The sequence below is a fragment of the Leptodactylus fuscus genome, chromosome 1, assembly GCF_031893055.1.
Source record: "Leptodactylus fuscus isolate aLepFus1 chromosome 1, aLepFus1.hap2, whole genome shotgun sequence".
Classification (NCBI taxonomy): domain Eukaryota; kingdom Metazoa; phylum Chordata; class Amphibia; order Anura; family Leptodactylidae; genus Leptodactylus; species Leptodactylus fuscus.
The window spans coordinates 13,829,664-13,856,175 of record NC_134265.1 but is presented as its reverse complement, the minus strand read 5'-3'; the positions used below and the strand labels follow the sequence as shown (position 1 = coordinate 13,856,175).

Below are 26,512 nucleotides of genomic sequence, written 5' to 3'. Positions count from 1 at the left end.
CTTTCCTGTTGGCAATAACCTCCGCCAAGAGGGTCGGTGAGCTACAAGCCCTAGCGGCTTCTGAGCCATTTATAACCTTCTTTCCAGACAGAGTGCAACTAAGGTTCGTCCCAGGATTCTTGCCAAAGGTACCCACACCTCAGAACATTAACCAGGCAATCGTCTTACCAGCGTTTTTCCCCTCTCCCACCTCTGAGTGGGAAGAAAGGATGCACAAGTTGGACTTGGTGAGAGCGTTGCAGATTTATCTTGAGCGGACTGCGTCTTTTCGGAAGTCGGAGAATTTGCTGATCAATGTGTTTGGCCACACCAAGGGGACCAAAGCATCCAAACCAACTCTATCAAGATGGATTAGAGAAGCCATTATCTGCTCCCTACGTGCTCAGGACCTCCCAGTACCAGACCTTATCCGTGCCCATGCCACCCGAGCAGTGGCGACATCATGGGCCGAGAGACGTTTTCTTTCCTTGGAACAGATATGTGCAGCGGCTTCTTGGAGTTCTCAGCTAACTTTCGCCAAACATTATAGACTTGAGTGGCGAACAAGGGAGTCCACAGCATTTGGACATTCAGTATTGGCATCAGCTTGCCAGGATCACCCGCCCTAGGGTAAAGTGATACTTGCTAAATCCCCAGTTGTGCTGCTGTTGGGCGTAGGGGGAACGAAAGATTGTGAATGACAATCTGTTTTCCCTTAGCCCAAACAGCAGCACAAGGCTCCCTCCCTATGCTGTATTTGTACTATTTGTTTGTACTATGTCATATTACTCCTGTTAAATAGATGTCTAAAACTTTTTACTTGCTACTAACACAAAGGGGAGTTGGTCCTCTGACCTCTTATAGGGGTTGATTGCTGTTAGGTAATTAAATATTCCACCTGTCCTAACAGCTCATAGGGGCAGGATTACCCCAGTTGTGCTGCTGTTTGGGCTAAGGGAAAACAGATTGTCATTCACAATCTTTCGTTGTTAGGGGTCAGAGAATTCACACATGAGAGAAGCCATATTCATGTTCACAAATTGGTGAATGTTTCACTATGAACACAGATCTTATTCGACATCGGAGAAGTGGCAAAATTAATTTCCATAATCAGAATATGTCAACTATTTTACCTAGAAACCAACTTTTGTGAAACCTCAATGAACCCACACAGGGGAGAAGGGGAGAAATCAGACCTTGCCAAATATCAGATATCACAGCGTATTAAACTTGAAAAGTGAACGGCCATCACTGGGGTGTATTCACATTTGTCAGGTTTATTGCAGACAGGTCGTCCAATGCTTGTGATTAGGGTTACAGATATCGATGTAATTGTCACTGACCCTCCTCATTCAGCTCAATCCTCCCTAATCCTACAGAAAATAAATCAGCAAAACACATTCATGTCCTAAATACCAGGAATATTTTTCTACATATCACATCTTATACATCCAAGAACTCGCACAGGGCAGGAGATATTTTATATATTTTTCTATATTTAACCCCTTCCCACCACAGGCATTTTTTAATTTCTGTTTTTTAGTTTTGTCTCCTCGCCTTCCAAACCTCATTATTTTGTAATTTTTCCGATCACAGAGCCATATGAGGGCTTGGTGTTTGCAGGACAAATTGTTCTTCATAATGGTCCCATTTATTAGGGGCCGTTCATGGCATAGCCCTCCGCTAATTTAGACACGTATACATGTGTCAGAGAGCAGCGCTTCAAAACAGAACCCATTGATTTCAATGGGTTCCGGCATACTCGCAATACACATTGAAATCAATAGGTAAAAAAGCCTCTGATTGATTTCAATGTGTAGTGCGCGTATGTTGGCACCCATTGAATTCAATGGGCTCTGTTTTGAAGCGCCGCGCTCTGACACGTGTATACGGCATGCTACTCCCCTTATTCTGTACAATGTTCAGGGAAGCCGAAAACAAAATTCAGAATGAAGTGGAGAAAATTGTGTTAGGCCCTATTCACATCTGCGTTCGGGTCTCCGTTCGGGAAGTCCGCTTGGAGATCTCTGAAACGGAAGCAAATACGCATAAAAAAGTAGTTACCTAAGGAAACCTGCGGACCCTATAGACTATAATGGGATCTGTGTGGTTTCCGCTCAATACATGCGGAGAAAAACATGCGGAGAGAAACATGCGGAGCAGCACTTTTCTCATGTTTCGTGGAAACCGAGCAGAAACCACACGGACCCCATTATAGTCTGTGTGGTCCGCGGGTTTCCTTAAGCAACCACTTTTTTATGCACATAGGTTTACATTGGGGGGTCTCCAAGTGGACTCTTTGAACGGAATCCTGAATGCAAATGTGAATAGGGCCTTACCTACAAGCTTTGTTTTTATGGTGCTCACTCTGCAGCCAAAATGACCTGTCACCCGTATTCTGTGGGTCACTAAAATTCCGGGGATAATAGGTTTTAAAAAAACAACAACTTTGCAACCCCCTTCCCCCATAACTTTTATATTTGTATAAGGGGGAGGAGTAGGGCGTCATTTTTTGACATACATTTTCATTAATACCATTTTGGGGAATGTCTATTGCTCTGATCACTTTTTATTCAAAGTTTCAAAAAGAGGCGCGACAGTGAAATAATTGACAGTTCGTCTTTTTTTTTTCCCCATTATAAAATTCACAGCATAGGAAAAATACTTTTATATGTTTGTAAACACATTTCCCGACATATATATGTTCTAGGGAAAGGGGGTGATTTTAATTTTAATGCTTTTTTATTTATTTTTTGACCCCGTAGCGTCTGATCACTAATGCAATCTGATGAACCAAATACTGCATAAAGCAACGTGTAATAGAAGAAAATGCCAGACAAGCCTGTAATGGTAATGGATCACTAGCCCCAATGCCAGTAAAGTGGTGCTCTACTATAGCTCTACTACATACATGTTACACACAGACAGCTCTACTACATACATGTTACATACAGACAGCTCTACAACATACACGTCACATACAGACAGCTCTACAACATACACGTCACACACAGACAGCTCTACTACATACACGTCACACACAGACAGCTCTACTACATACACGTCACACACAGACAGCTCTACTACATACAAATAACTTCAGAGATAAGTCTATAAGTTTTGTGATGGATAAGAACAATGGACAGTAAATACCGGCAAAGTGAACTTTGCCGAACAGTCATAGGAGGCAGTGCCACCTACTGGATCCACGGCAGACCAGGCAGATCTTTATATTACCCGCTCCATTCCAGCATCCACTATATCTTCACCTTTAGCACCTGATCATGTGACTTGATTGATCACATGACTGTGACATCATCATCATCAGAGGTTTTTAAAGTTAACTGAGGCCAGACATGTGACATCATCAGAGGTCCTGTAACCCCCGGCTGCTGTACAGGAGGAGGTAGGTGGTCGCTCTCAGGCCTGGCAGGATTATTATGGGGCTCTTCACTACTATCTGACACCTGCTCTGGGATCTTCTGCGGATTCTCTGATGGGTCACGTTATGGGGCAGTTTTATCAAATGGTCTCTGTTGCCCATAGCAACCAATCACAGCACAGCTTTCATTTTGTGTGTTGCCTATGAGAAGTGAAAGCTGTGCTGTGATTGGTTGCTGTGGGTAACAGAGACCCCCGTATTACATTTGGATCTCTCCATAAGTCTGCGGCCCCGTGGGTTTTAGTATTTGGTGACATCTCCTCCATTATACTATTACTGTATATCACAGCGGGTCAGTCACCAGCAAGTGCCCCAGAGACTAACCTGCTGCGTGTATGTCCTGTGTGATCGGAGCCAAGAAGGATGTATCACTGCCTGTACCACGGGGAGATTTACTAAGCAAAATACTCCACAATTCTGCCCTCATTTCCCCCATATAACCTCTAAGGGTATCCGGCATGCCTATCAGTTCCTCTCCGGTGTGGCGCGCATGAGTGGGAAGGAAACTGATGCTAGAACGGATCTTATAGTTTTCTGTGGGATTGTTTCTGACACAAGAGTCCTCAGTTCTGGCGACAATTTGGGCCTCATTCTTAAACATTTTCCCATCCGTCTCCTTTAATATTTCTCCAGCGTCGGATTCTTGTACTGCACAGTCTATGTACGGTAGTGACACTGGTAATGGCCGGCTTCATCACTGTATCCGAGCAGAGGTTGCTCTCCTGGGCCCGGCAGCTCCTCCTGTAAGTGCTGCGGCCCGAACCGAAGGCCTAGTAGTGAAGCCACCAATTACTACACTGGAGCAGGGGGCTGTCTAGGGTCCGGGCCCCTGCCTCTGGCACTTGCATTTGGCAGCAGGTAGGATAAACCTCCAGCCAGCTGTCCCTCTATCATAGCCCCGATCCCCTTCATAGCAACGGATCGGTAATCATGCCTTCATACATGTGAGCTCTTGTGCAGGCAGCAGGGATGATTGCTGATCCGTCCTGCCGCTTAGTGTAAAGGATGAGGACTTGGGGCCATAATGTAAATTATGTATGGGGGCACTAATGGAGAATTATACTATGGGTGGCTTTATATTAAGGAGGCACAATAATGGGGCCTTATATTATGTGGGGTCACTAATGCCCCAACAGTACAATGCTCATAAATGACCCCACAGCATAATTTTCCTTAGTGCCCCCTCACAGTATAATGTCACGTTAGTTCCCCACACAGTACAGTGCCACATTTTTTGCCCCCTCCACACAGGGTAATGCCATGTTATTGCCAGTGCAGTATAATTCTACATTACTTGCCCTCCATACAGTATAATGACACATTAGTTGCCCCAAGCACACTATGCATACCTCCCATCTGTCCCGATTTCCGCGGGACATTCACGATTTCGGTGACGTGTCCCGCGGTCCCGGTTGGAGGGAAGTATGTCCCAATCTCAACTCAGATCTGCGTCCAGAGGACACAGATCTGAGTTGAACACATACACGGCTAAAGCAAGGAGCTGTCACAGATCAGCTCCTTGCTTCGCCGCTGCACTCCGGCTAGTGGCTGTGTAGACGTGATGTGATGACGTCACATCGCGCCTACAACTGTGTGCGAGAGAGAGGCGCGGAGAGAGCGGCGGGGGAGCGAGGAGAAGGTAAGTTTAATGTGTACACTGAGGTGGAACTGGGGGCAGATAAGGAGAGGACGGCATGACACTGGGGGCAGAGATGGAGGGACATGAATCTGGGGGCAGAGATGTGGAGACATGAATCTGGGGGCAGAGATGGAGGGGACATGAATCTGGGGCAGAGATGGGGGGGCATGAATCTGGGGGAAGAGATGGAGAGGACATGAATCTGGTGGCAGAGATGGAGGGGACATGAATCTGGAGGCAAAGAAGGGGGACATGAATCTGGGGGCAGAGATGGAGGGGAAATGAATCTGGGGGCAGAGATGGGGGGACATGAATCTGAGGGCAGAGATGGAGGGGAAATGAATCTGGGGGCAGAGATGGAGGGGAAATGAATCTGGGGGCAGAGATGGGGGACATGAATCTGGGGGCAGAGATGGAGGGGACATGAATTTGGGGGCAGAGATGGAGGGGACATGAATCTGAGGGCAGAGATGGGGGCATGAATCTGGGGGTAGAGATTGGGGACATGAAACTGTGGGCAGAAATGGGGGACATGAAACTGGGGGCAGAGATGGAGGGGGTCTTGAAACTGGGGGCAGATGAAAGGGAGGACATATAATTTACGGGTGACTGTAGGAGGATTATACTGTGTTCGGGCACATGAAAAGTTAATGAGAATGGGCGGAGTCACATAAAAGTGGGTGGGGCTAAATTTGCCACAGCGCGCTACGTGCGCCGCACATTTTATCCCTCTTTCGGTTCTTCATAGTTGGGAGGTATGCACTATGCCACGTTAGTTACCATCTGCACAGTGTAATGGCACGTTAGTCGCCTTCACACACCGTATAGTGTCAAGTTAGTCAGCACAGTCCTAATACTAATTTTTCTTGTCTAATCCTGGGATACATCTTATAGTCAGGGCTCGTTCACATCTGCGCCCGGGAGTCCGTTTTGCAGGTTTCCGTTTCCTGTACAAAATAGAGCAGGAGATGGAAAGCTGTAGGCTCTTTTAAACCCATTCATTTGCATGGGTTTGAAAGGTGTCCGGCCGTGAGCACTGGTGAGCGTTTTATGCTCTCCGCGGCGAAACCGTTTTATTTTAAATGGGCACAGAGTCGGACATGCAGTACTCTGTGTCCGGTTTTAAAAAAAAACAGTTTCGCCGCGGAGAGCAAAAAAAGCTCACCGGCGCTCACAGCCGGACTCGGCATGACAGGTTTCCGTCTTTTGCATGCAGAAGACGGAAACCTGAGAACGGACTGCCGAATGCTAGTGTGAACCCAACGATAGACGTGTCTTTTTGCCTGAAAAATACCATAAATGGACGAGTTTAGCTCAGACGGAAACCTGATGGCTGATCCCTGTCAACAGACCTTTATGAAAACTAGTTGAGTTCTCCTACTCTATTGTCCTCGGCAGCCCAAATTTCCTTTTTTTAAATAAATAAATATAACAATATTGATCAATATTTACCACTAACATGAAGAACAATGTGTCACGAGAAAACAGTCTCAAAATCACTTGTATAAGTTTGAGCATCTCAAAGTTATTACTGCATAAAGTGACACATATCAGATTCGAAAAATGAGGCCTGGTCATGAAGGTACTTTTAGGCTTGGACTTGAAGAGGTTAAATAATTTTAGAGCTTGTACAAAAATGAGCCAAATCAGTAGTGGAAAGCTGCATCGCCATTCTGTCACAGGAAGCTGGGGGCAGAAACCGAAGAGGAATCTGAGGCGGATGTCTGTCTTGAATTGTTCTTCATTTTTGCTGCATAAACTTATACCAGACAATCTAATATTATGAAAGCAATATCAAACCGTATTAGACACTGTGATAAATCTGGTGTAGTATAAAATTGTCCAATCTACCTTTACACTCTCTGAATAGTACACAGTATTACTAAATCTGCCTCTCGTTTATCAAGACTGATCCCAACATCTGAAGGGTTAAACAAGACCCTTCTGTCACCTCCTCAGGGTAGTCATGGCAGCCAGGAAGCCTAACAACAACCTTCAGACTGTTATGTACTGATACCTATTAGGCCCTGCCATGTACAATATCCTGCAATACAGAAGTCATGTACATATTATATGGGATTATGTGCAGTATAAACAATGGTTTATTATCTCTAAATTCAGCTCCAGACCATATAATATCAAGGATGGAATCGGAAAGGAACAAGATGGCGGAGAGAATATTACATCTCACCCTAGAAATCATCTACCAGTTTACTGGGTGATGACTGTATCATTGTGTTGTCAGGTTCCTATTAGGTGTCAGGATGTCGCTGTCTATTTCTCCATGGAGGAGTGGGAGTATTTAGAAGGACACAAGGATCTGTACAAGGAGGTGATGATGGAGGACCACCAGCCCCTCACATCAGCAGGTAATAGACATGACTACCGTATTTTTCGGACTATAAGACGCACCCAGGTTTTAGAGGAGAAAAATAGGGGAAAAAAGTTTTCAGGCAAAAAATGGTAAAATATTTAATGTATGGGAGTTGTAGTTTTGGAACAGCTGCAAGGCCACATTGACAGGTGACCCTGCAGCTGTACGGGATTGTATAGGGTGTTTTTTTTGTGGGGCCAAGTGTACTTTTTAGATATACCATTTTGGGAAATGTTTATTGCTTAGATCACCTTTTATTTAATTCAGAGGCAAAACAGAGAGAAAATCCTGGCGGTTTAGCACTTTTGATTTTGACGTTCACTGTACATAAAACTATTAGTAGACCGGGCATTTTCAGACACAGGGATTCCTAATGTGTATGTTTCACAGTAATGTTATACTTTTATATGTATTCTTTATATGTATTTTTTTTAAGTGTTTTTTTTTTTTTTACTATTTTATTATCCCCCGCCTAGGGGGCTTGAACCTGCAATCATTTGATTGCAAGTCCCATAGACGGCAATACAAGTGTATTGCCATCTATGGGAGATTCTATACATTACTATCGCGGAGTGTCATAGACCAGCCGCGATAGTAATATATATCTATGACAGGCCTCGGAGCCTTCATTAGGCTCCCGGCTGTCATCGGAACAGGTCGGCTCCTGCGGCCTCGCCGTGCAGGAGCCGGCCTGCATCACTAAAGGTATGGGGCCGGTGGGGACCTGCGGAGGAGGAGCGGATTTACAGCATGGCCGCGCTACTGCCACCGCTGGTTTTCTTCAGCGGCAGGAGCGTGACAATCTGCAGGCCCCGGCAGCTAAGACAGTCTCCGGCATCTGCTGTAATAGACTGGCGGATGCCGGGGAGTGTCTTAGCTGCCGGGGCCTGCAGATTGTCACGCTCCTGCCGCTGCAGAAAACCAGTGGTGGTAGTAGCGCGGCCATGCTGCAAATCCACTCCTCCCCCCACATTCGGACTATAAGACGCACTCTCATTTTCCTCCGAAATTTTTGGGGAAAAAAGTGCGTCTTATAGTCCGAAAAATACGGTATATACACATGGACTTCCATTATTTGTATGTACAGAATGAATTCAGTCCTTGTCTGTGTTTCCTACAGGTAGATCCAGTAAGAGGACAACACCGGAGAGATGTCCCAGTCCTCTTCTTCCACAGGATGATCAGGTAGATGGAGATATTCCCTATGATGTGTAGACGGGCTGTGAAGTCCTGTGGTCAGTCTTGGGTTATCCAGCGGTATTAGATGTTTATACTTGTGTAATGAGAGGTGGAGATGGAGGATAAAGCTGACCATAGACATTACATGTTGTCTGGATCTTCTCACAATCTTCTGGCTATGGAGACTGCTGGTTGGAATAAGGAACCGTCAGGATGGATTTCTACAGATCTGATCCTTTATTTCCCCTGAGACAAACAACCCCGGATGTATCTGGTAGAATCTGATCTCCACTGACACAACCTGAAGCAGGTCTAGCCATGCCGAGTATACATGTGTATGAGGTTCTCATGGTTGTCATTGAGCCATCACCTAATATCTGTCCAATATTTATTTTGCAGTCTTCGCATAAGAGTAATGATAATAATAATATAGATTCTACAGCCATAATGATAGAAGAAGATCCCTATGTGAGAGGTGATGAGGAGGGTGAGGAGGACATTCCTACAGGGAACCGCCCAGGTGAGGAGTTACCCCAGTGTCACTGTACAATCTGTATCTTGTGTTGAATTTTATGAAGTTCTGTCAGATTTTTCCATGGTAAATTTCAAAATTTTTTACGAAAATGCAAATTAAAGGAGTTATTTGGTTTCTCATATTAACAGCCTATCCCTAAGATCTGCCATCATTATTAGCTTTGTAGGGTCCGATACCAATGACCCTCTCGGATAACTGTGGGCCACACTGTCTCGGTACAGGTTATGTTAAATATCGCGATCTGCGCTGCTCACTTGCCATACAAACTGTAGCCGTGAGTGTAAGCTCTTATTAAACTTCTCATTGGCTTTGAATCTTCAAGAGTAATCTGAAATCTGAGCTCTTCAGGAAAGCCTACAACCTCCTACCACTACACCACCATCCAGCTTGGACCATCACTGTCTCCTTCCCCTCCGATCTTCCTTTGTAGATTGAAGGGTTTTCTCTCCCATTATATCAGATGGTCACTAAGTTAGTACATTGTAGTTGTCTTTGTACGTAAACCCTTTCCATATGTACCAACCATGGAATTAATGTGCTCTGCTAATAAATAATACTCTCATTCTTTGGGATCTGACAACAGTTGAGTTGGAGTATGGAGGCCTCGTGGTGAGCGCTTCGGTCCTGATGATTGAGCTGAATTTTGGTTATTTTCAATTCAATTCAATTCATTGCCCAGCTCAGTGATATGTGCAGGACATCCTGTGACCACATGTGTGTGAGGTGTTCTGTGACTATACGGTGGACACCCCTTTTCTCTAGTTTATTTCTTGTCCTTCTGAAGGAGGATATTGGGAGGGTTTTTTTTTTATTCCTGGCAACTTTAGAACCTCATCTGAGGGTATGAAGTGCCTAGAAGTGGTGCAAGACTCCATAGAGGAGCCAATGCAGAAGTCTGGTCACCTCCTCCTTTCCCCTGTACCTTTCTGGGTTACACACTATTATTATTATTATTATTATTATTATTTATTTATATAGCACCATTAATTCCATGGTGCTTTACACTGCGGAACTTGGGTGGAGTACTGTTGCCTTGATGTTCTGGTGGTGGTGGTGATTTGCATGAGGTATCTCATGGTGGATTGGACAGGATCTGGCTGCACCTCTGTCTGGCTGTTGAGGCTCTTGTCCAGGGGTCTTCTGAGTGTGGAGAGATTTCCTTCAGTGTGGGTTTCCAAGGAACGTCACCACCAGATTACAACACTTTTTCCGCCGACCCAGTCGCAAGATTTATCGCTAATCAGATATTTATGGGACCAGCTTGGACTTGAGTCTCAGCAACCTATGAGTGTGAAGGACCTATAAGCCCAGCTGCAACATTCCAGCAATAGTTACAGGAGGACTTAGAGAATCAAGCAATTCCACACAGGCAGGTTAGTGCTAGAATAGAATAGACATAGATAGGACAGGTTCATAGACAGTGACTGGAATCTGAGCTGCTGCTTACACACTGTTACCCCTCTCATTGCCCATAATATATTGTCAGACAGTAATTGCAATAGAGAAATTTCATCTCTATACACATTTTATAAATATACTTTTTTTGGCTTTTTATGCTGAGAACATTCCCACTAGTGAAAAATGTGTTTTTTCTGGGACTTTTTGGTGACCGGATTTACATTTGTTTTATTAAATCCATACTGCTGTTTTAACATCAAAGTCCTGCTGATTTTACCTGCACAAATCTTTAAAAAACTCCATTTATTTATATTCAAGCTGTTTTTTGTTATTTTTCCAATATTCCTTAAAAAGATAACTTTGTTCTTTTCAAAAGTCATCACTCAATATAAATTCTAGCTTGTGTAAATTAAAAAAAAAATCTTTAAATAAATCTTTAGGAATTTCATGTTTTTGTTCTGCTCTGGTCTGTTTTCTGACCCATACACAGTTTGAAGAAGCATTTCTGTTAATCTGAACAAAATATTTCAAGCCTTTCTCTGTGTGCGGAAATATAATTCTAGATATCGAGAATAATCCTCATATAGCTAAGTCATGAAGGAGGTTATGAATTTTGGAAGGTCAAAATGGAGACACAATGCTGTTTTTTCAAGTGCAAAACTTTTCCAGTCAGGCCAGATGCGCCAAGCAAATCTCTTTGGTCTTAGACCAGTGAGCGCTCTTCACTATTTAAGCCTCTTTCGCTCTCCATTGGTCTGCAATTGCCCGATTCTATGGTGATGTTAGTGATAGCCGCTGCCACTCTCGCCTTGGGTTAATCTACAAGTGATTTTGTTGTGACTCATTCACTGGTCATACTTACGGAAAGAAATTTTTTTATTTGTGATTCCCTATTTTTACCTCTTAACGGATCTTATACTACCGTGTTTCCCCGAAAATAAGAGTGTCTCGTCCTAAATATATGACCTGTCTTATTGAGCGGCTGACAAAACGGCTGTCATGTCGGCACTTCCTTAGTGGAGCGCCGGCATAATTGCTGGTTGTAGGTAGTGTAGGGAAGGGGGGAAGGTATGCTACTTACCTTCCCCATCTTTGTAGCAGTGCTGGTGCTGCTGTTCATCGCGGTGGTGGAAGTATTGGGCTTAGCTAGGCTTCCGGTGGTCGCGCTGGAGAGCCTCACTTCACGGGCTTTACAGCTCGGCTGAATGCTGTGCTCTGTGTACACAGTAAAGCTGGCTACTGCCTCTTCTGTGGTATCCACTGTTGTGGCTGCTGTGGGATGAGCTGGGAGAGTGGACTCCCCGCAGTATATGCACAGAGGGCATCTCTCAGCTCATCCTTCAGCAGCAGGAACAGTGGATACAACGTACAGTATGACAGCAGAGGCAGCAACCGGCACTCCTGTGCACATGGAACATCGCGCATAGTGTTCAGCCGGAGGGTGCCTTATATTAGGCAATTCAACAAAAAGCTCCCCCATGCCTTACTTTCAGGGGGTGACCTATTTTCGGGGAAACATGGTATGATATTGCTCGTTGTCTTGTCCTTGTTTATGTTTTTGTAAAATTGGACTCGATGGAAGGATGGTTTAGTTTTCCAGCCTTACAAACTGTTGGTAGAAAAAGTAGTGACCGGCACACTGATGAACCAATGAAGATGGTGGTATAACCGCACAAGTGGAAAACTGCAAGAGAACAACCTGGTGGCCGAACATTATGATCTTCTGGTCCGTGCTCAAAGGTCTATTGTTTTCCCACCTCTGTTTTAGTTACTAATTTATATTTTGGGATGTTCATTGTAATTTGTATGTGAATTTCTATATGGAAAAGTTATTAAAAAATCTGTATAATTTCTATGGTTATATTATTTAAAAATATTAAAATCAGTTTTCTTCTTGTCAGATGACTGTGCCAGGAGCTCAGAGGGACATCTGATAGCTACAGATTATAAAGCAGAGGATCATGGTATCACACAAGATGAAGAACATGTCATTACCCCAGATATACCCTCAGCCCCTCACAGCAAAGATCTATCATCTGATCCTATTATAAACGTCCAATCTTCTGATTCATCACAGTCTGTGACGCAAAATAAAAGTCACAGAACAGATGAACAACAAAGAACTCACACAGGAGAGAAGCCACATTCATGTTTAGAATGTGGAAAATATTTTATTAAAAAATCCAGTCTTGTTACACATGAGAGAATTCACAGAGGGGAGAAGCCATATTCATGTTCAGAATGTGGGAAATGTTTTAACCAGAAATCCGATCTTGTTATACATCAGAGAACTCACACAGGAGAGAAACCATATTCATGTTCTCTATGTAAGAAATGTTTTACCAGTAAATCCGATCTTGTTAAACATCAGAGAATTCACACAGGGAAGAAGCCATATGCATGTTCTGTATGTGGACAATGTTTTACACAGAAACAAAATCTTATTTATCATCAGAGAATTCACACAGGGGTAAAGCCATTTCTATGTTCAGAATGCGGGAAACGTTTTAGCCGGAAATCAGGTCTTGTTATACATCGGAGAACTCACACAAAAGAGAAGCCATATTTGTGCTCAGAATGTGGGAAATGTTTTTCCCAGAAATCCCATCTTGTTATGCATCGGAGAACTCACACAGGAGAGAAGCCATATTCATGTCCTCTATGCGGGAAATGTTTTACTGCCAAAAGGTGCCTTGTTAAACATCAAAAAGCTCACACGGGATAGAAGTCCTCTTCATGTTGAGAATGTTTTTATATGAGCAGTTTTACAGCATATTTGCTGTGTTCGTAATAGTATGGTATAGGGATGGAATATGTCCTCAACGACATAGGAAACCTAAAATGAGGAAGTTGGAACAACAATAGGATATAGAATGTCCACAAACTTCTTACAGTAGTCTGTGACGAGGAAATGCGTCAGGTGGCTCTTCATAGGTTAATTACTACTAGGTGCTGGCGGAGAGTTGTATCAAATGAGATGTAAATGATGCACTGCAGGCACTTCAACATTCTATGTAATTAAACAGCTAGTTAGTGTTTACAATCCCTGCCAAGAATAATAGGGGTTTTGTAATGCTGAGGACTCAAACTCATTACAAGGGAAGATTGTTATCTTGAGATTGTTTACAAGGAGATTACAAACAATAGTAGTGTTTGAAATAGAGAAACCTAGCTAGCACTTTGGATTGATGCGGGTTTTGAAAGCAGGAAAGAAGTCTAACAAACCTGTTACCCCCTAGGCAGTAGCTGCAAATTAGGGATTTGTTCTGCTTTTTTAGTATAAAATCTTGTTTCACTTTAGACTTTTTCACTATTTGGTTATATTTTATTGGGGTCCAATTGGAATCAATGTTTTTAGCGCATACCAATAAAGCTTTAGTGTTTTTATATTATCCCACTTTTTTGTGATATCCTCACAACAGTTTCTACAATAGGTAAAAAAGCCTCCCATTGATTTTGATGGGTAGCACGCGTATGCCGGCACCCATAGAAGTCAATGGGATCTGTTTAACGCCGCTCGCTCAGAACGACTTTACGTTCAGAATGAGCGGAGCGTAAACTCTGTGTGAAGGCTCCCTTAGAATGTATGAAATGTGCAGAGATTTTTCTGGCCTTCAGGAGCACCTCTTTTAAGCTACTAAACAGGTTAATAAAATGGCGAACCCCCGGATTACGGACATACGCCTTACAGGGATGTGTTAATTGTCCTAACTGCAGTGCAGAAACCTATGTATAAAACATAGTGTAGAATCCTCTTAGGGTCATCTTTCTCACCAGGGTGTTTTTTGCAAAGTATGAATGGCTGAAATGAGATTTTTCTTCCATGAGGAGCACCTCTTTTAAGCTAATAAAATAGCGAGTCACCTTATTAAAGGGATTCTACCACTAAAACACATTTTTTTTTTTGTTACCACGTCGGAATAGCCTTTAGAAAGGCTATTCGTCTCTTACCTCTCCGCCGCGCCGTTCGTTCAAAATACCGGTTTGTACCGGTATGCTAATTAGTTCTCTCGCAGCGATGGGGGCGTCCCCATTGCAGCTCGAAAACCGACCGCAGCGCCGCCTCTCTGGTCTTCGGTGTCCTCCCCTTGCCTCTTCAGCGTCTGTCGGACGCCTGCGCAGTATGCTCTCTGTTCGGCGAAGATTGCCGAACGTACTGTGCATGCGCGAAAGTGCGGTGCCCGCACTATGGCTGGGACCGCAATTTCGCGCATGCGCAGTACGTTCGGCAATCTTCGCCGAACAGAGCGTACTGCGCAGGCGTCCGACAGTACGCTGAAGAAGCAAGGGGAGGACACCGAAGACCAGAGAGGCGGTGCTGCGGTCGGTTTTCGAGCTGCAATGGGGACGCCCCCATCGCTGCGAGAGAACTAATTAGCATACCGGTACAAACCGGTATTTTGAACGAACGGCGCGGCGGAGAGCACTTCCACAGGTAAGAGACGAATAGCCTTTCTAAAAGCTATTCCGACGTGGTAACTAGAAAAAAAAGTGTTTTAGTGGTAGAATCCCTTTAAGGACTTGCGCCTTACAGGGATGTGTTAATCGTCCTAACTGCAGTGCAGAAACAATATTAGTGCTATTGTCGCAGATAAACCTGCCCGGTTAGAATTGGTGAGGAGCCATCCAGCGGAATCCTTGCTGCAGGATACAGTAAAATGATCAGTAAGTGAGGCTGTGGGCCTGCAAACCCCACAAACACTGCTATCATTATACTCTGGGGACTTTTCAGACCCCAGAGCAGTGGCGTAACTACCGGGGAAGCAGCGGAGGCAGCTGCCACAGGGCCCAAGACATTAGGGGGCCTGGCAATAGCCGCTATCGCTGCATTTTTTTTTTTTTCTAATAGGCCGTTACCAGCTGGAGTTACTCCAGCCAGTAATGGGCCCTATTTGCTTACCGATCCTGGCCGGGGGTTTGAGTGTCTTTAGGATCTCATTGTTCTTGTGTGGGTATCGGTGGGTATGGGGTAGACGAGTGATGGGGGCTTAGTGGTCTTTTGGGTGGTGGGTAGGGGGTTTAATAGTCCATGGGGGGTAGGTGGTTTGATAGTCTATGTTTCTCATCTTCCTCTTATTTGGTGACAGCTGGACACGTATTGGGCAGCGATCTCCACAGTGGCCTCTTCTTCTCCCAGTAGGATGTAGAGTTTCCTCTTCTTGTCTGCAGATATGAAGTCTGGGATGTGGGCAGAGAGACTTTGATAGTAGACTGCCCTCACAGCTGAGTATTTGGTGCAGTATAGCAGGAAGTGGGTCTCGTCTTCTAGGGCCCCCTGGTCACAGTGCTGGCACAGTCTCTTCTCCCGTGGCTTGTACGTCTGCCTGTATCTCCCCGTCTCTATCTCTAGGTTGTGGGCGCTCAGTCTGTACCGGCTCAGGGTCTGTCTGTGTTTGGGGTGGCGTATTCTCTCCAGGTAGGTGGCCATGGTGTAGTCCCTTTGCAGGATTGGTACACGGTGAGTTTCTTGGAGTTATTTATTTCGTTTCTCCATTCTTCAATGTACCGCTCTCTGTTTGCCTCTGTGGTCGCCTTTATTTCGGCCTTGGTCATCATCTGTTGGTGTTTTTGGTTTGGTGGTTGGCTGTTGTTTGGTTGGGGGGTGTTGGGTTTGCTCAGATCTCTGTAGCTTATCCATGCTTGGTGGTGGTTGGAGTCGGGGTTGCTCCCCTGGATGTGTGCCTGGAAAGCTAGCGCCCTCTTCTCTATGGTGAGCCAAAGGGGGAGCCTGCCTAGCTCTACCCTGCAGGCCATGTTGGAGGTGTTGCGATGGACATGGAGCAGGTATTTGCAGAACTCCAGGTGGAAGGTCTCTGTTGGGCTAGAGTCCCATTTTGGCTGGTCCCCAAACCTCGCTGCCATAGGGGAGGATCGGGGCATTCAGCCAGACTCTCAGGTGGTACAGTTGTCTTCTGATGGTGTAGAAGGTTCTGCAGGCTTTTGCTTTCAGGGTTTCTATTGCTGCTTTGAAGCTTCCTGATTGGTTGAGCTTCAGCCCCAGGTAGGTGTATAATAATTGATAATGGGTGTCCACAATGGAGCATAATACTGGGTCATGGAGCCACTATGGGGCATAATACTGAGTGAAGGGGCCACTATGGGGTATAATGCTGTGTACAGGGTCAACTATGGGGCATAAAACTGGGTGAAGGGGCTACTATGGGGTATAATGCTGTGTGCAGGGGCAACTATGGGGCATAATCGTACGCGCAGGAATGCAGGGGGGGGGGGTTGATCGGGGTCTGCGGCGTCAGTCGGGGGGGCCCCGTGTCAAAGGTTCGCCACGGCGCCCCGACATTCCTAGTTACATCACTGCCGCAGAGTATAATAATCCTTGGGCCAGGAGAGGTGAGGGAACAGTGGTGACGTCACAGACATCACATAGGCTGGTGTTTTTATGCGTCACGCCACCATCCGGAGTCAGGTGATGTCTGGTCCAACACTGAGGAGATCTATGGGGACTGTTCCAGAGCCCGGGAGAAGTAAGTAACTTTTTTTTTTTTATATGTTTGTATCCTCTCATGGGTCTCTGATTATTATACTCTGCCGTCTGTCAAATGTTTGCCTTGGAGCCCCACCATTCCTATTTTACCCAGAAGCCAACTTTTGTCAAACCACAATGAACCCACACAGAAGAGAAGGGGAGAGCTCAAACCTTGATAAATATCAGATATCACAGCGTACTGTACGTGAAAAGTGAACGGCCATCACTGGGGTGAATTCACATTTGTCTAGTTTATTGTCGTCCAATACTTGTGATTAGGGTTACAGATATCTATGTAATTGTCATTGACCCTCCAGATTCAGCTCAATCCTCCCTAATCCTACAGAAAATAACTCAGCAAAATACTTTCATGTCCTAAATACTGAAAATATTTTTCTACATTATACATCTTGGGAGCAGTTCACACGGAGTAACGCGCCGCGCATTCAGGCACGTATACACGTGTCAGAGCGCGGCGCTTCAAAACAGATCCCATTCATTTCAATGTGTGCCGGCATATGCGCGATACACATTGAATGGGGTACAAAGCGTCCCATTGATTACAATGTCTATCACGCGTATGCCGGCACACATTAAAATGAATGGGATCCGTTTTGAAGCGTCTCGCTCTGACATGTGTATACGTGCCTGAATGCGCGGCGTGTTACTCTGTGTGAACTGCCCCTTAAACATCCAAGAACTCGCACAGGGCAGGAGATCCTTCCTTCCTATCCTGTATGCATACCTCCCAACCGTCCCGATTTCCGCGGGACAGTCACGATTTGGGTGACATGTCCCGCGGTCCCGATTGGAGGGAGGTATGTCCCGATTTCAACTCAGATCTGCGTCCAGAGGACGCAGATCTGAGTTGAACACATATGCCGCTGAAGCAAGGAGCTGACACAGGTCAGCTCCTCGCTTCGCCGCTGCCCGCCTCTCTCCCTGACACATGCGGCTGAAGCTGCTCGCGTGCTCGCTTCGCCGCTGCGTCTCTCTCTCGCTGACACATGCGGCTGAAGCGAGGAGCTGACCTGTGTCAGCTCCTCGCTTCGCTGCTGCCGCCGGCTCCTGGCTTGTAGACGCGATGTACAAGCCAGGAGCCGGCGGCAGCAGCGAAGCGAGGAGCTGACACAGGTCAGCTCCTCGCTTCAGCCGCATGTGTCAGCGAGAGAGAGACGCAGCGGCGAAGCGAGCACGCGAGCAGCTTCAGCCGCATGTGTCAGGGAGAGAGGCGGGCAGCGGCAAAGCGAGGAGCTGACCTGTGTCAGCTCCTTCCTTCAGCCGCATGTGTCAGCGAGAGAGGCGGGCAGAGAGCGGCGAGGGAGCGGAGGAGAAGGTAAGTTTAATGTGGAGGTGGAACGTGAATCTGGGGGCAGATGAAGGAGAGGACGGCATGACACTGGGGGCAGAGATGGAGAGGACGGCATGACACTGGGGGCAGAGATGGGGACATGAATCTGGGGGCAGAGATGGAGGGACAGGAATCTGGGGGCAGAGATGTGGGACATGAATCTGGGGGCAGAGATGTGGGGACATGAATCTGGGGGCAGAGATGGAGGGGACATGAATCTGGGGGCAGAGATGGAGGGGACATGAATCTGGGGGCAGAGATGGAGTGGACATGAAACTGGGGGAAGAGATGGGGGACATGAATCTGGGGGCAGAGATGGAGGGACATGAATCTGGGGGCAGAGATGGAGGGACATGAATCTGGGGGCAGAGATGGAGGGACATGAATCTGGGGCCAGAGATGGAGGGACATGAATCTGGGGGCAGAGATGGAAGAGGGACATGAAACTGGGGGGCAGATGAAGGGTGTATATGAAACTGGGGGAGAGATAGAGGGGGGACATATAATTTACGGGTGACTGTAGGAGGATTATACTGTGTGCGGGCACATGAAAAATTACGAGTGGGCGGAGTCAACACAAAAGTGGGTGGGGCTAAATTGCCGCACATTTTGTCCCTCTTTCGGTTCTTCAAAAGTTGGGAGGTATGCTGTATGTTTGTATGTTGGTTACTCAATCACACAAAAACGACTGAACGGATTTCTCAGAAATTTGGCCCATAGATAGATTGTAACCCCGATTAAAACATAGGCTACTTTTTATCCCGATAAATGACGTCACTACACGATCGTTAAGCACGAATTTACACACACTATGTTTGAGGACCATGAATGACGTCATCACAGGCCCTTCACCCGTCCCATAGGATCATGCTATGTGGTGGGAGGAGCTACACTCGAATTTGGGGGCGGAGCTAAACAGGAGGGAGTCGTACAGTCTGAAAGTTGAGGTAAATGGACTCTCATACAACATCAGGACACTACAGGACATACAGGCTGTGTGTGGCCAACAGGAGAATATCGGCTGTAGAGTTTCAGTAAGTAGAAGGGGAGTCTGTTGTTCTGCCTCAGATGGGGGAGGGGGGAGAACTGTTGTACATTTCAGCAACATCCGTTCAGCCGTGTCTAAGGGAGCGTTCACATTACCTTCGGTGGCCGATGGTTAGTGTCTGCTGCTAATGTCCGTTCAAAATCTTGTGTGGACCCTAGCTGAGTCCGTGACATTTTGTATTCATTTAATTGGAGATCGGGTGTGTTCTTTTGCACTCCGTGCCTGTCCTTAAGTGTCCGTTGCTAAAGATGTCCGATTTTTTTAAGCGGACAGAAAAAAACTACGTTGGGTTTTGCTATGCGCTTGAAAAGTCGGACATCTTTGGGAACGGACAGTTAAGGACAGGCACGGAGTGCAAAAGAACGCACCCGATCTCCAATTAAATGAATACAAAATGTCACGGACTCAGCTAGGGTCCACACAAGATTTTGAACGGACACTAGCAGCAGACACTAGCCATCAGACACCGACGGTAGTGTGAACGCTCCGTTACACAAAAGTTGCTCAGACATGCTCACACAAATTCGCAGATGTAGCAGAGCTGAGGCACGCTAGCAGTTTGTTTGTGTAACACAGGGGCATGTGGTCTTCAGACTGTGCTGGGGGGAGGGAAGGGTAAACTATCTCAAATTTCACCAGCAGCCGTTCAGCCTGGTCTAACACAGACACTGCTAGGACACTCAGAGAAGACAATCCCTGTGATCCGTGTGAAATTGCCGGATGGAGCCGAGCTGAGGCAGTGCGATACCACAGTTTGCTCTGCTCTCCATACGGCTGTGCATACAGCTGCGGCACAGATGTAGCAGAGCCAACACGCGGATGCAGGCGGATCACCGCCAACCACATTCGGCTAATTATTAGCGCCTCATCGCCAACAACAACCCGCAGACGAAGTCACAGACAGAGGCCAGTATTTTATATATTATTCTATATTTAACCCCTTCCCACCACAGGCATTTTTTAATTTTTGTTTTTTAGTTTTGGCTCCCCGCCTTCCAAACCCCATCACTGTGTTATTTTTCCGCTCACAGAGCCATATGAGGGCTTAGTGTTTGCAGGACAAATTGTTCTTTATAACGGTCCCATTTATTACTCTGTACAATGTTCTGGGGAACAAAATCTAGAATGACCTGGAGAGAATTGTGTTTGTGCGACTTCGGCCCTATTCACATCTGCATTCGGGTTTCTGTTTGGGGAATCTGCATGGAGATCTCTGAAACGGAATCCTATAGGCAAAGAAAAGTGGTTACCTAAGGAAACCTGTGGACCAGCGGCGTAACTAGGAATGGCGGGGCCCCGTGGCGAACTTTTGACATGGGCCCCCCCAACCGACGCCGAAGACCTCAACCGACCCCCTCCTACACATTCCTGTGCATTCTATTATGCCCCATAGTGGCCCCTGCACACAGTATTATCCCCCATAGTGGCCCCTGCACACAGTATTATACCCCATAGTGGCCCCTGCACACAGTATTATGCCCCATAGTGGCCCCTGCACACAGTATGATGCCCCATAGTGGCCCCTGCACACAGTATTATGCCCAACAGTGGACCCTGCACACAGTATTATGTCCATTAGTGGCCCCTGCACACAGTATTATTCCCCATAGTGGCCCCTGCACACAGTATTATGTCCCATAGTGGCCCCTGCACACAGTATTATTCCCCATAGTGGCCCCTGCACACAGTATTATGTCCCATAGTGGCCCCTGCACACAGTATTATGCCCCATGGTGGCCCCTGCACACAGTATTGTACCCAATAGGGGCCCCTGCACACAGTATTATGTCCCATAGTGGCCCCTGCACACAGTATTGTACCCCATAGTGGCCCCTGCACACAGTATTATGTCCCATAGTGGCCCCTGCACACAGTATTATGCCCCATAGTGGCCCCTGCACACAGTATTGTACCTCATAGTGGCCCCTGCACACAGTATTATGCCCCATAGTGGCCCCTGCACAAAGTATTGTACCCCATAGTGGCCCCTGCACACAGTATTATGCCCATAGTGGCCCCTCCACACAGTATTATTCCCATAGTGGCCCCTGCACACAGTATTGTACCCAATAGGGGCCCCTGCACACAGTATTATGCCCCACTGTGGACACCCATAAACAATTATTATACTCTGGAGTCTTTTCAGACCCCAAAGTATAATAATGGGATACCCGGGGGAATAAAAACATAAAAAACTACTGTTTCTTACCTGTCCCCCGGCTCCTACACTGTCGGCCTCTGCTGCCGTCCTTCTTCAATGACGTCATACGTCACATGATCCGGGACGCAGGCCGGGTTCATATGACGTCAGAGACGTCAGACAACAAGGAAGGAGGCCTGGCAGGACCGTGGAGAGGTAACAGTGTTTTTTATGTTTCTTACCTCTCCTGGTCCACCAATCATTATACTCGGGGGTCCAAAAAGACCCCCCGAGTATAATGATAGCAGCGGTAACGACTGTCACCGGGCCCCTAATGTCCCGGGCCCTGTGGCAGCTGCCTCTGCTGCTATGGTGGTAGTTACACCACTGCTGTGGACCCCAGAGACTATAATGGGATCGGTGTAGTTTCCGCTCGATACATGCAGAGAGAAACGTCCTCCAAGCAGCACTTTTCTCTTTGCATGTTCCGTGTGGAAACCACACGGACCCTATTATAGTCTATGTGGTCCGCGGGTTTCCATAAGTAACCACTTTTTTATGTGTATAGGTTTCCCTTCGGGGGTCCCCAAGCGGACTCTTTGAATGGAAACCTGAATGAAAATGTGAATAGAGCCATACTTACAGGATTTTGTTTGTATGGTGCTCACTCTGCAGCCACAACATCCTGGTGCCTGTATTCTGTGGGTCAGTACAATTCTGGGGATAATAGGTTTGTTAAAGTTTTAACCCTTTAAAAAAAACCTTTGCAATTCCCCCTTCCCCCCATAACTTTTTATATGTGTATAAGGGGGAGGCGTAGGGCGTCTTTTTTTGACAGGTCAGATGTACTATTTGGGGAATGTCTATTGCTCTGATCGCTTTTTATTCAAAGTTTCAAAAAGAGGGATTTTTTACTGTATGTTTTTCCCGCTATGACATTCACAGTATAGGAAAAATACTTTTATATGTTTGTAAACCCGACGTTTCTCGACACAGGGAGACCCAATGGTTATGTGTTCTAGGGAAAGGGGGTTACTTTAATTTTAATGCTTTTTATTCTTTTATATATATTTTTTTTCTGACCCCGGAGGGTCTGATCACTAATGCAATCTGATGTATCAAATAGTACAGGCTGCATAAAGCAATGTGTAATACAAGAAAATGTCAGACAAGCCTGTAATGGTAATGGATCGTTAGCCCCAATGCCAGTAAAATGGTGCTCTACTACAGCTCTGCTACATATACGTCACACACAGACAGCTCTGCTATGTACACATCACACACAGACAGCTCTGCTACGTACACATCACACACAGACAGCTCTGCTACATACACGTCACACACAGACAGCTCTGCTACATACACGTCACATACAGACGGCTCTAATACATACACGTCACACACAGACAGCTCTACTACATACACGTCACACACAGACAGCTCCACTACATACACGTCACACACAGACGGCTCTACTACATACACGTCACACACAGACGGCTCTACTACATACACGTCACACACAGACAGCTCTAATACATACACGTCACACACAAATAGCTCTGCTACATACACGTCACAAACAGACGGCTCTGCTGCATACACGTCACACACAGACGCGGCTCTGCTACATACACAAATCTTGAAAGATAGGTCTATACGATTTATGATGGATAAGAGCACTGGACCGTAAATAACGTGTGAACCTGGCCTAACAGTCACAGGAGGCAGTGCCACCTACTGGATCCACGGCAGATCTTTATATTATATCTTTATATTACCATTACGTTCCAGCATCCACCGTATCTTCACCTGTAACACCTGATCATGTCACTTGATCATATGACTGTGACATCATCAGAGGTTTTTAAAGTTAACTGAGGCCAGACATGTGACATCATCAGAGGTCCTGTAACCCCGGCTGCTGTACAGGAGGAGGTAGGTGGTCGCTCACAGGCCTGGCAGGATTATTATGGGGCTCTTCACTACTATCTGACACCTGCTCTGGGATCTTCTGGGGATTCTCTGATGGGTCACGTTATGGGGCAGTTTTATCAAATGGTCTCTGTTACCCATAGCAACCAATCACAGCACAGCTTTCATATTGTGTGTTGCCTATGAGAAGTGAAAGCTGCGATGTGATTCGTTGCTATGGGTAACAGAGACCCCGTATTACTTTTGGATTAGTTTCTCTCCGGTGTGGTGCACATGAGCGGGAAGGAAACTGATGCTAGAACGGATCTTATACTTTTCTATGGGATCATTTCTGGCACAAGACTCCTCAGTTCTGGCACCAATCTGGGCCTCGTCCTTCAACATTTTTCCATCTGTCTCCTTTAATATTTCTGCGCTCGTTCTGCGCAGTCTATGTACGGTAGTGACGAAGTAAGTAAGTAATTAATTTTATCACAGGGCAATGCTTGATTTTTTGCAACATTGTTGCTTTAGTCATTCTGGTCGTCTTTCTCCAAGGAGATTTCAAAAAGTAATAATGATAATGAATTAAACATTTGCATTTATACCCTCAGGGAGTGTCATTTGACATTCAGATAATTTAAAAACCTTCATCAATACTAAATCGCCCCAATACCGAGAATACATTGAACTCCCCTCGTATGAAAGATATATCAAACCATATTAGACACTGTGATAAATCTGATGTAGTATAAGATTGTTCAATCTAACTTTACACTGTCTGAATAGTACACAGTATTACTAAATCTGCCTCTTGTTTGTCAAAACTGATTACAACATCTAAATGGTTCAACAGGCACAAGACCCTTCTGTCACCTCCTCAGGGTGGTCATGGCAGCCAGGAAACCTAACAACAACCTCCAGACTGTTATGTACTGATGCCTATTAGGCCCTTCCATGTACAATATCCTGCAATACAGAAGTCATGTATATGTTATATGGGATTATGTACAGTATAAACAATGGTTTATTATGTCTAAATTCAGCTCCAGACCATATAATATCAAGGATGGAATCGGAAAGGAACAAGATGGCGGAGAGAATATTAAATCTCACCATAGAGATCATCTACCAGTGTACTGGAGAGGTGAGAGATTCTGATGATGTCATCATTACATCATTCTTATCTATAGTAATAACAGATGATAGGACTGGAGAGGTGATGGACTCTGGACATGTATGGAGTGATATTTATTAATGTGTCTCCCCATAACCAGGAATACACAGTAGTGAAGAAGACCTCTAGTGGGCGCTGTCAGGCTCCTCTGTATAAAAGATTTGAAAGAACTCTGAGCCTAATACCGGCACCTCCACCTCCCCCCGTGATACAGGAGGAGATCAATGACCAGAAGATCCTAGAACTCACCGACCAGATGATAGATCTGCTGACTGGAGAGGTGACACTGCTGGGAATGCTGGGACATTATACAGTAACTGGAGGGGTCGGGGTGATGACTGTATCATTGTGTTGTCAGGTTCCTGTAAGGTTTAAAGACGACCTTTCACCATCTGGGGCACATGTGGTTTAATACACTGCTAGAAAGCCGACAGTGCGTTTCAATGCAGCGAGGGGGAATACCCTTATCTATTATCATACAAATTGGAAGTTTTGAGTCCCGTTTGGGAACTTCTTGAGTGTCTGCGGAAGGTCATTGTTGACCGATAACGTTTACTCAACTTTCCATAATAAATGGTGAATTGATTTGCACATATCTGTGTGAAGTCCATTATTCAGGTTCCTATAAGGTGTCAGGATGTCGCTGTCTATTTCTCCATACAGGAGTGGGATTATTTAGAAGGACATGAGGATCTTTACAAGGAGGTCATGACGGAGGACCACCAGTCCCTCACATCAGTAGGTAATAGACATGACTATATACACATGGACTTCCATTATTTGTATGTACAGAATGAATTCAGTCCCTGTCTGTGTTTCCTACAGGTAGATCCAGTAAGAGGACAACACCAGAGAGATGTCCCAGTCCTCTTCTTCCACAGGATGATCAGGTAGATGGAGATATTCCCTATGATGTGTAGACAGGCTGTGAAGTCCTTGTGGTCAGTCTTGGATTCTCCAGCAGTATTAGATGTTTATACTTGTGTAATGAGAGGTGGAGATGGAGGATAAAGCTGACCATAGACATTACATGTCTGGATCTTCGCACAATCTTCTGTCTATGGAGACTGCTGGTTGGAATAAGGAACCATCATGATGTATTTCTTCTGATCTGATCCTTTATTTCCCCTGAGACAAACAACCCCTGATGTATCTGATAGAACCTGATCTCCTCCGCTGACACATCCTGAAGCCCGTCTAGCCATGCCGAGTATACATGTTTATGAGGTTCTCGTGGTTGTCATCTAATATCTATGTCCAGCTTCTAGGAGATCTGCAGCTACTTTTCTCAGATATCTCCTGCTCTATTCCCTACATCTGGTAACTTTTACAATATTTATTTTCCAGTCTTTCTATCACAGTAATATTAATAATATGGATTCTACAGCCATAATGATAGAAGAAGATCCCTGTGTGAGAGGTGATGAGGAGTGTGAGGAGGACATTCCTACAGGTGACCACCCAGGTGAGGAATTACCCCAGTGTCACTGTACAATCTGTATCTTGTGTTGGATTTTATGAAGTTCTGTCAGATTTTTCCATTGTAAATTTCTCTATTTGACGAAAATGCAAATTAAAGGAGTTATCTGGTTTCTCATATTAACGGCCCGTCCCTAAGATCTGCCATCATTATTAGCTTTATAGGGTCTGATACCCATGACCCTCTCAGATAACTGTGGGCCACACTGTCTCGGTACAGGTTATGTTAAATATCGCGATCTGTAGTGGTGAGTGTGAGCTCTTATTAACCACTTCCGGACCGCCCATAGACTATAAACGTCCAAGAAGCGGTTGCCTAGTTCTGACAGAACGTACCAGTACGTCCAGTCAGAACACAGCAGCTGCATGGAGA

General features: G+C 45.7%; 1 protein-coding gene across 1 annotated transcript in view; it reads left to right on the top strand.

Moving 5' to 3' along the window:
* The window catches only part of LOC142195595 (uncharacterized), a 704,678-nt gene that overhangs the window by 615,238 nt on the left and 62,928 nt on the right, over positions 1 to 26,512 (top strand). Inside the window, 1 exon segment of the mRNA XM_075265539.1 lies at positions 12,668 to 13,234. Within this exon segment, the coding sequence (XP_075121640.1) occupies positions 12,668 to 13,234 (567 nt within the window).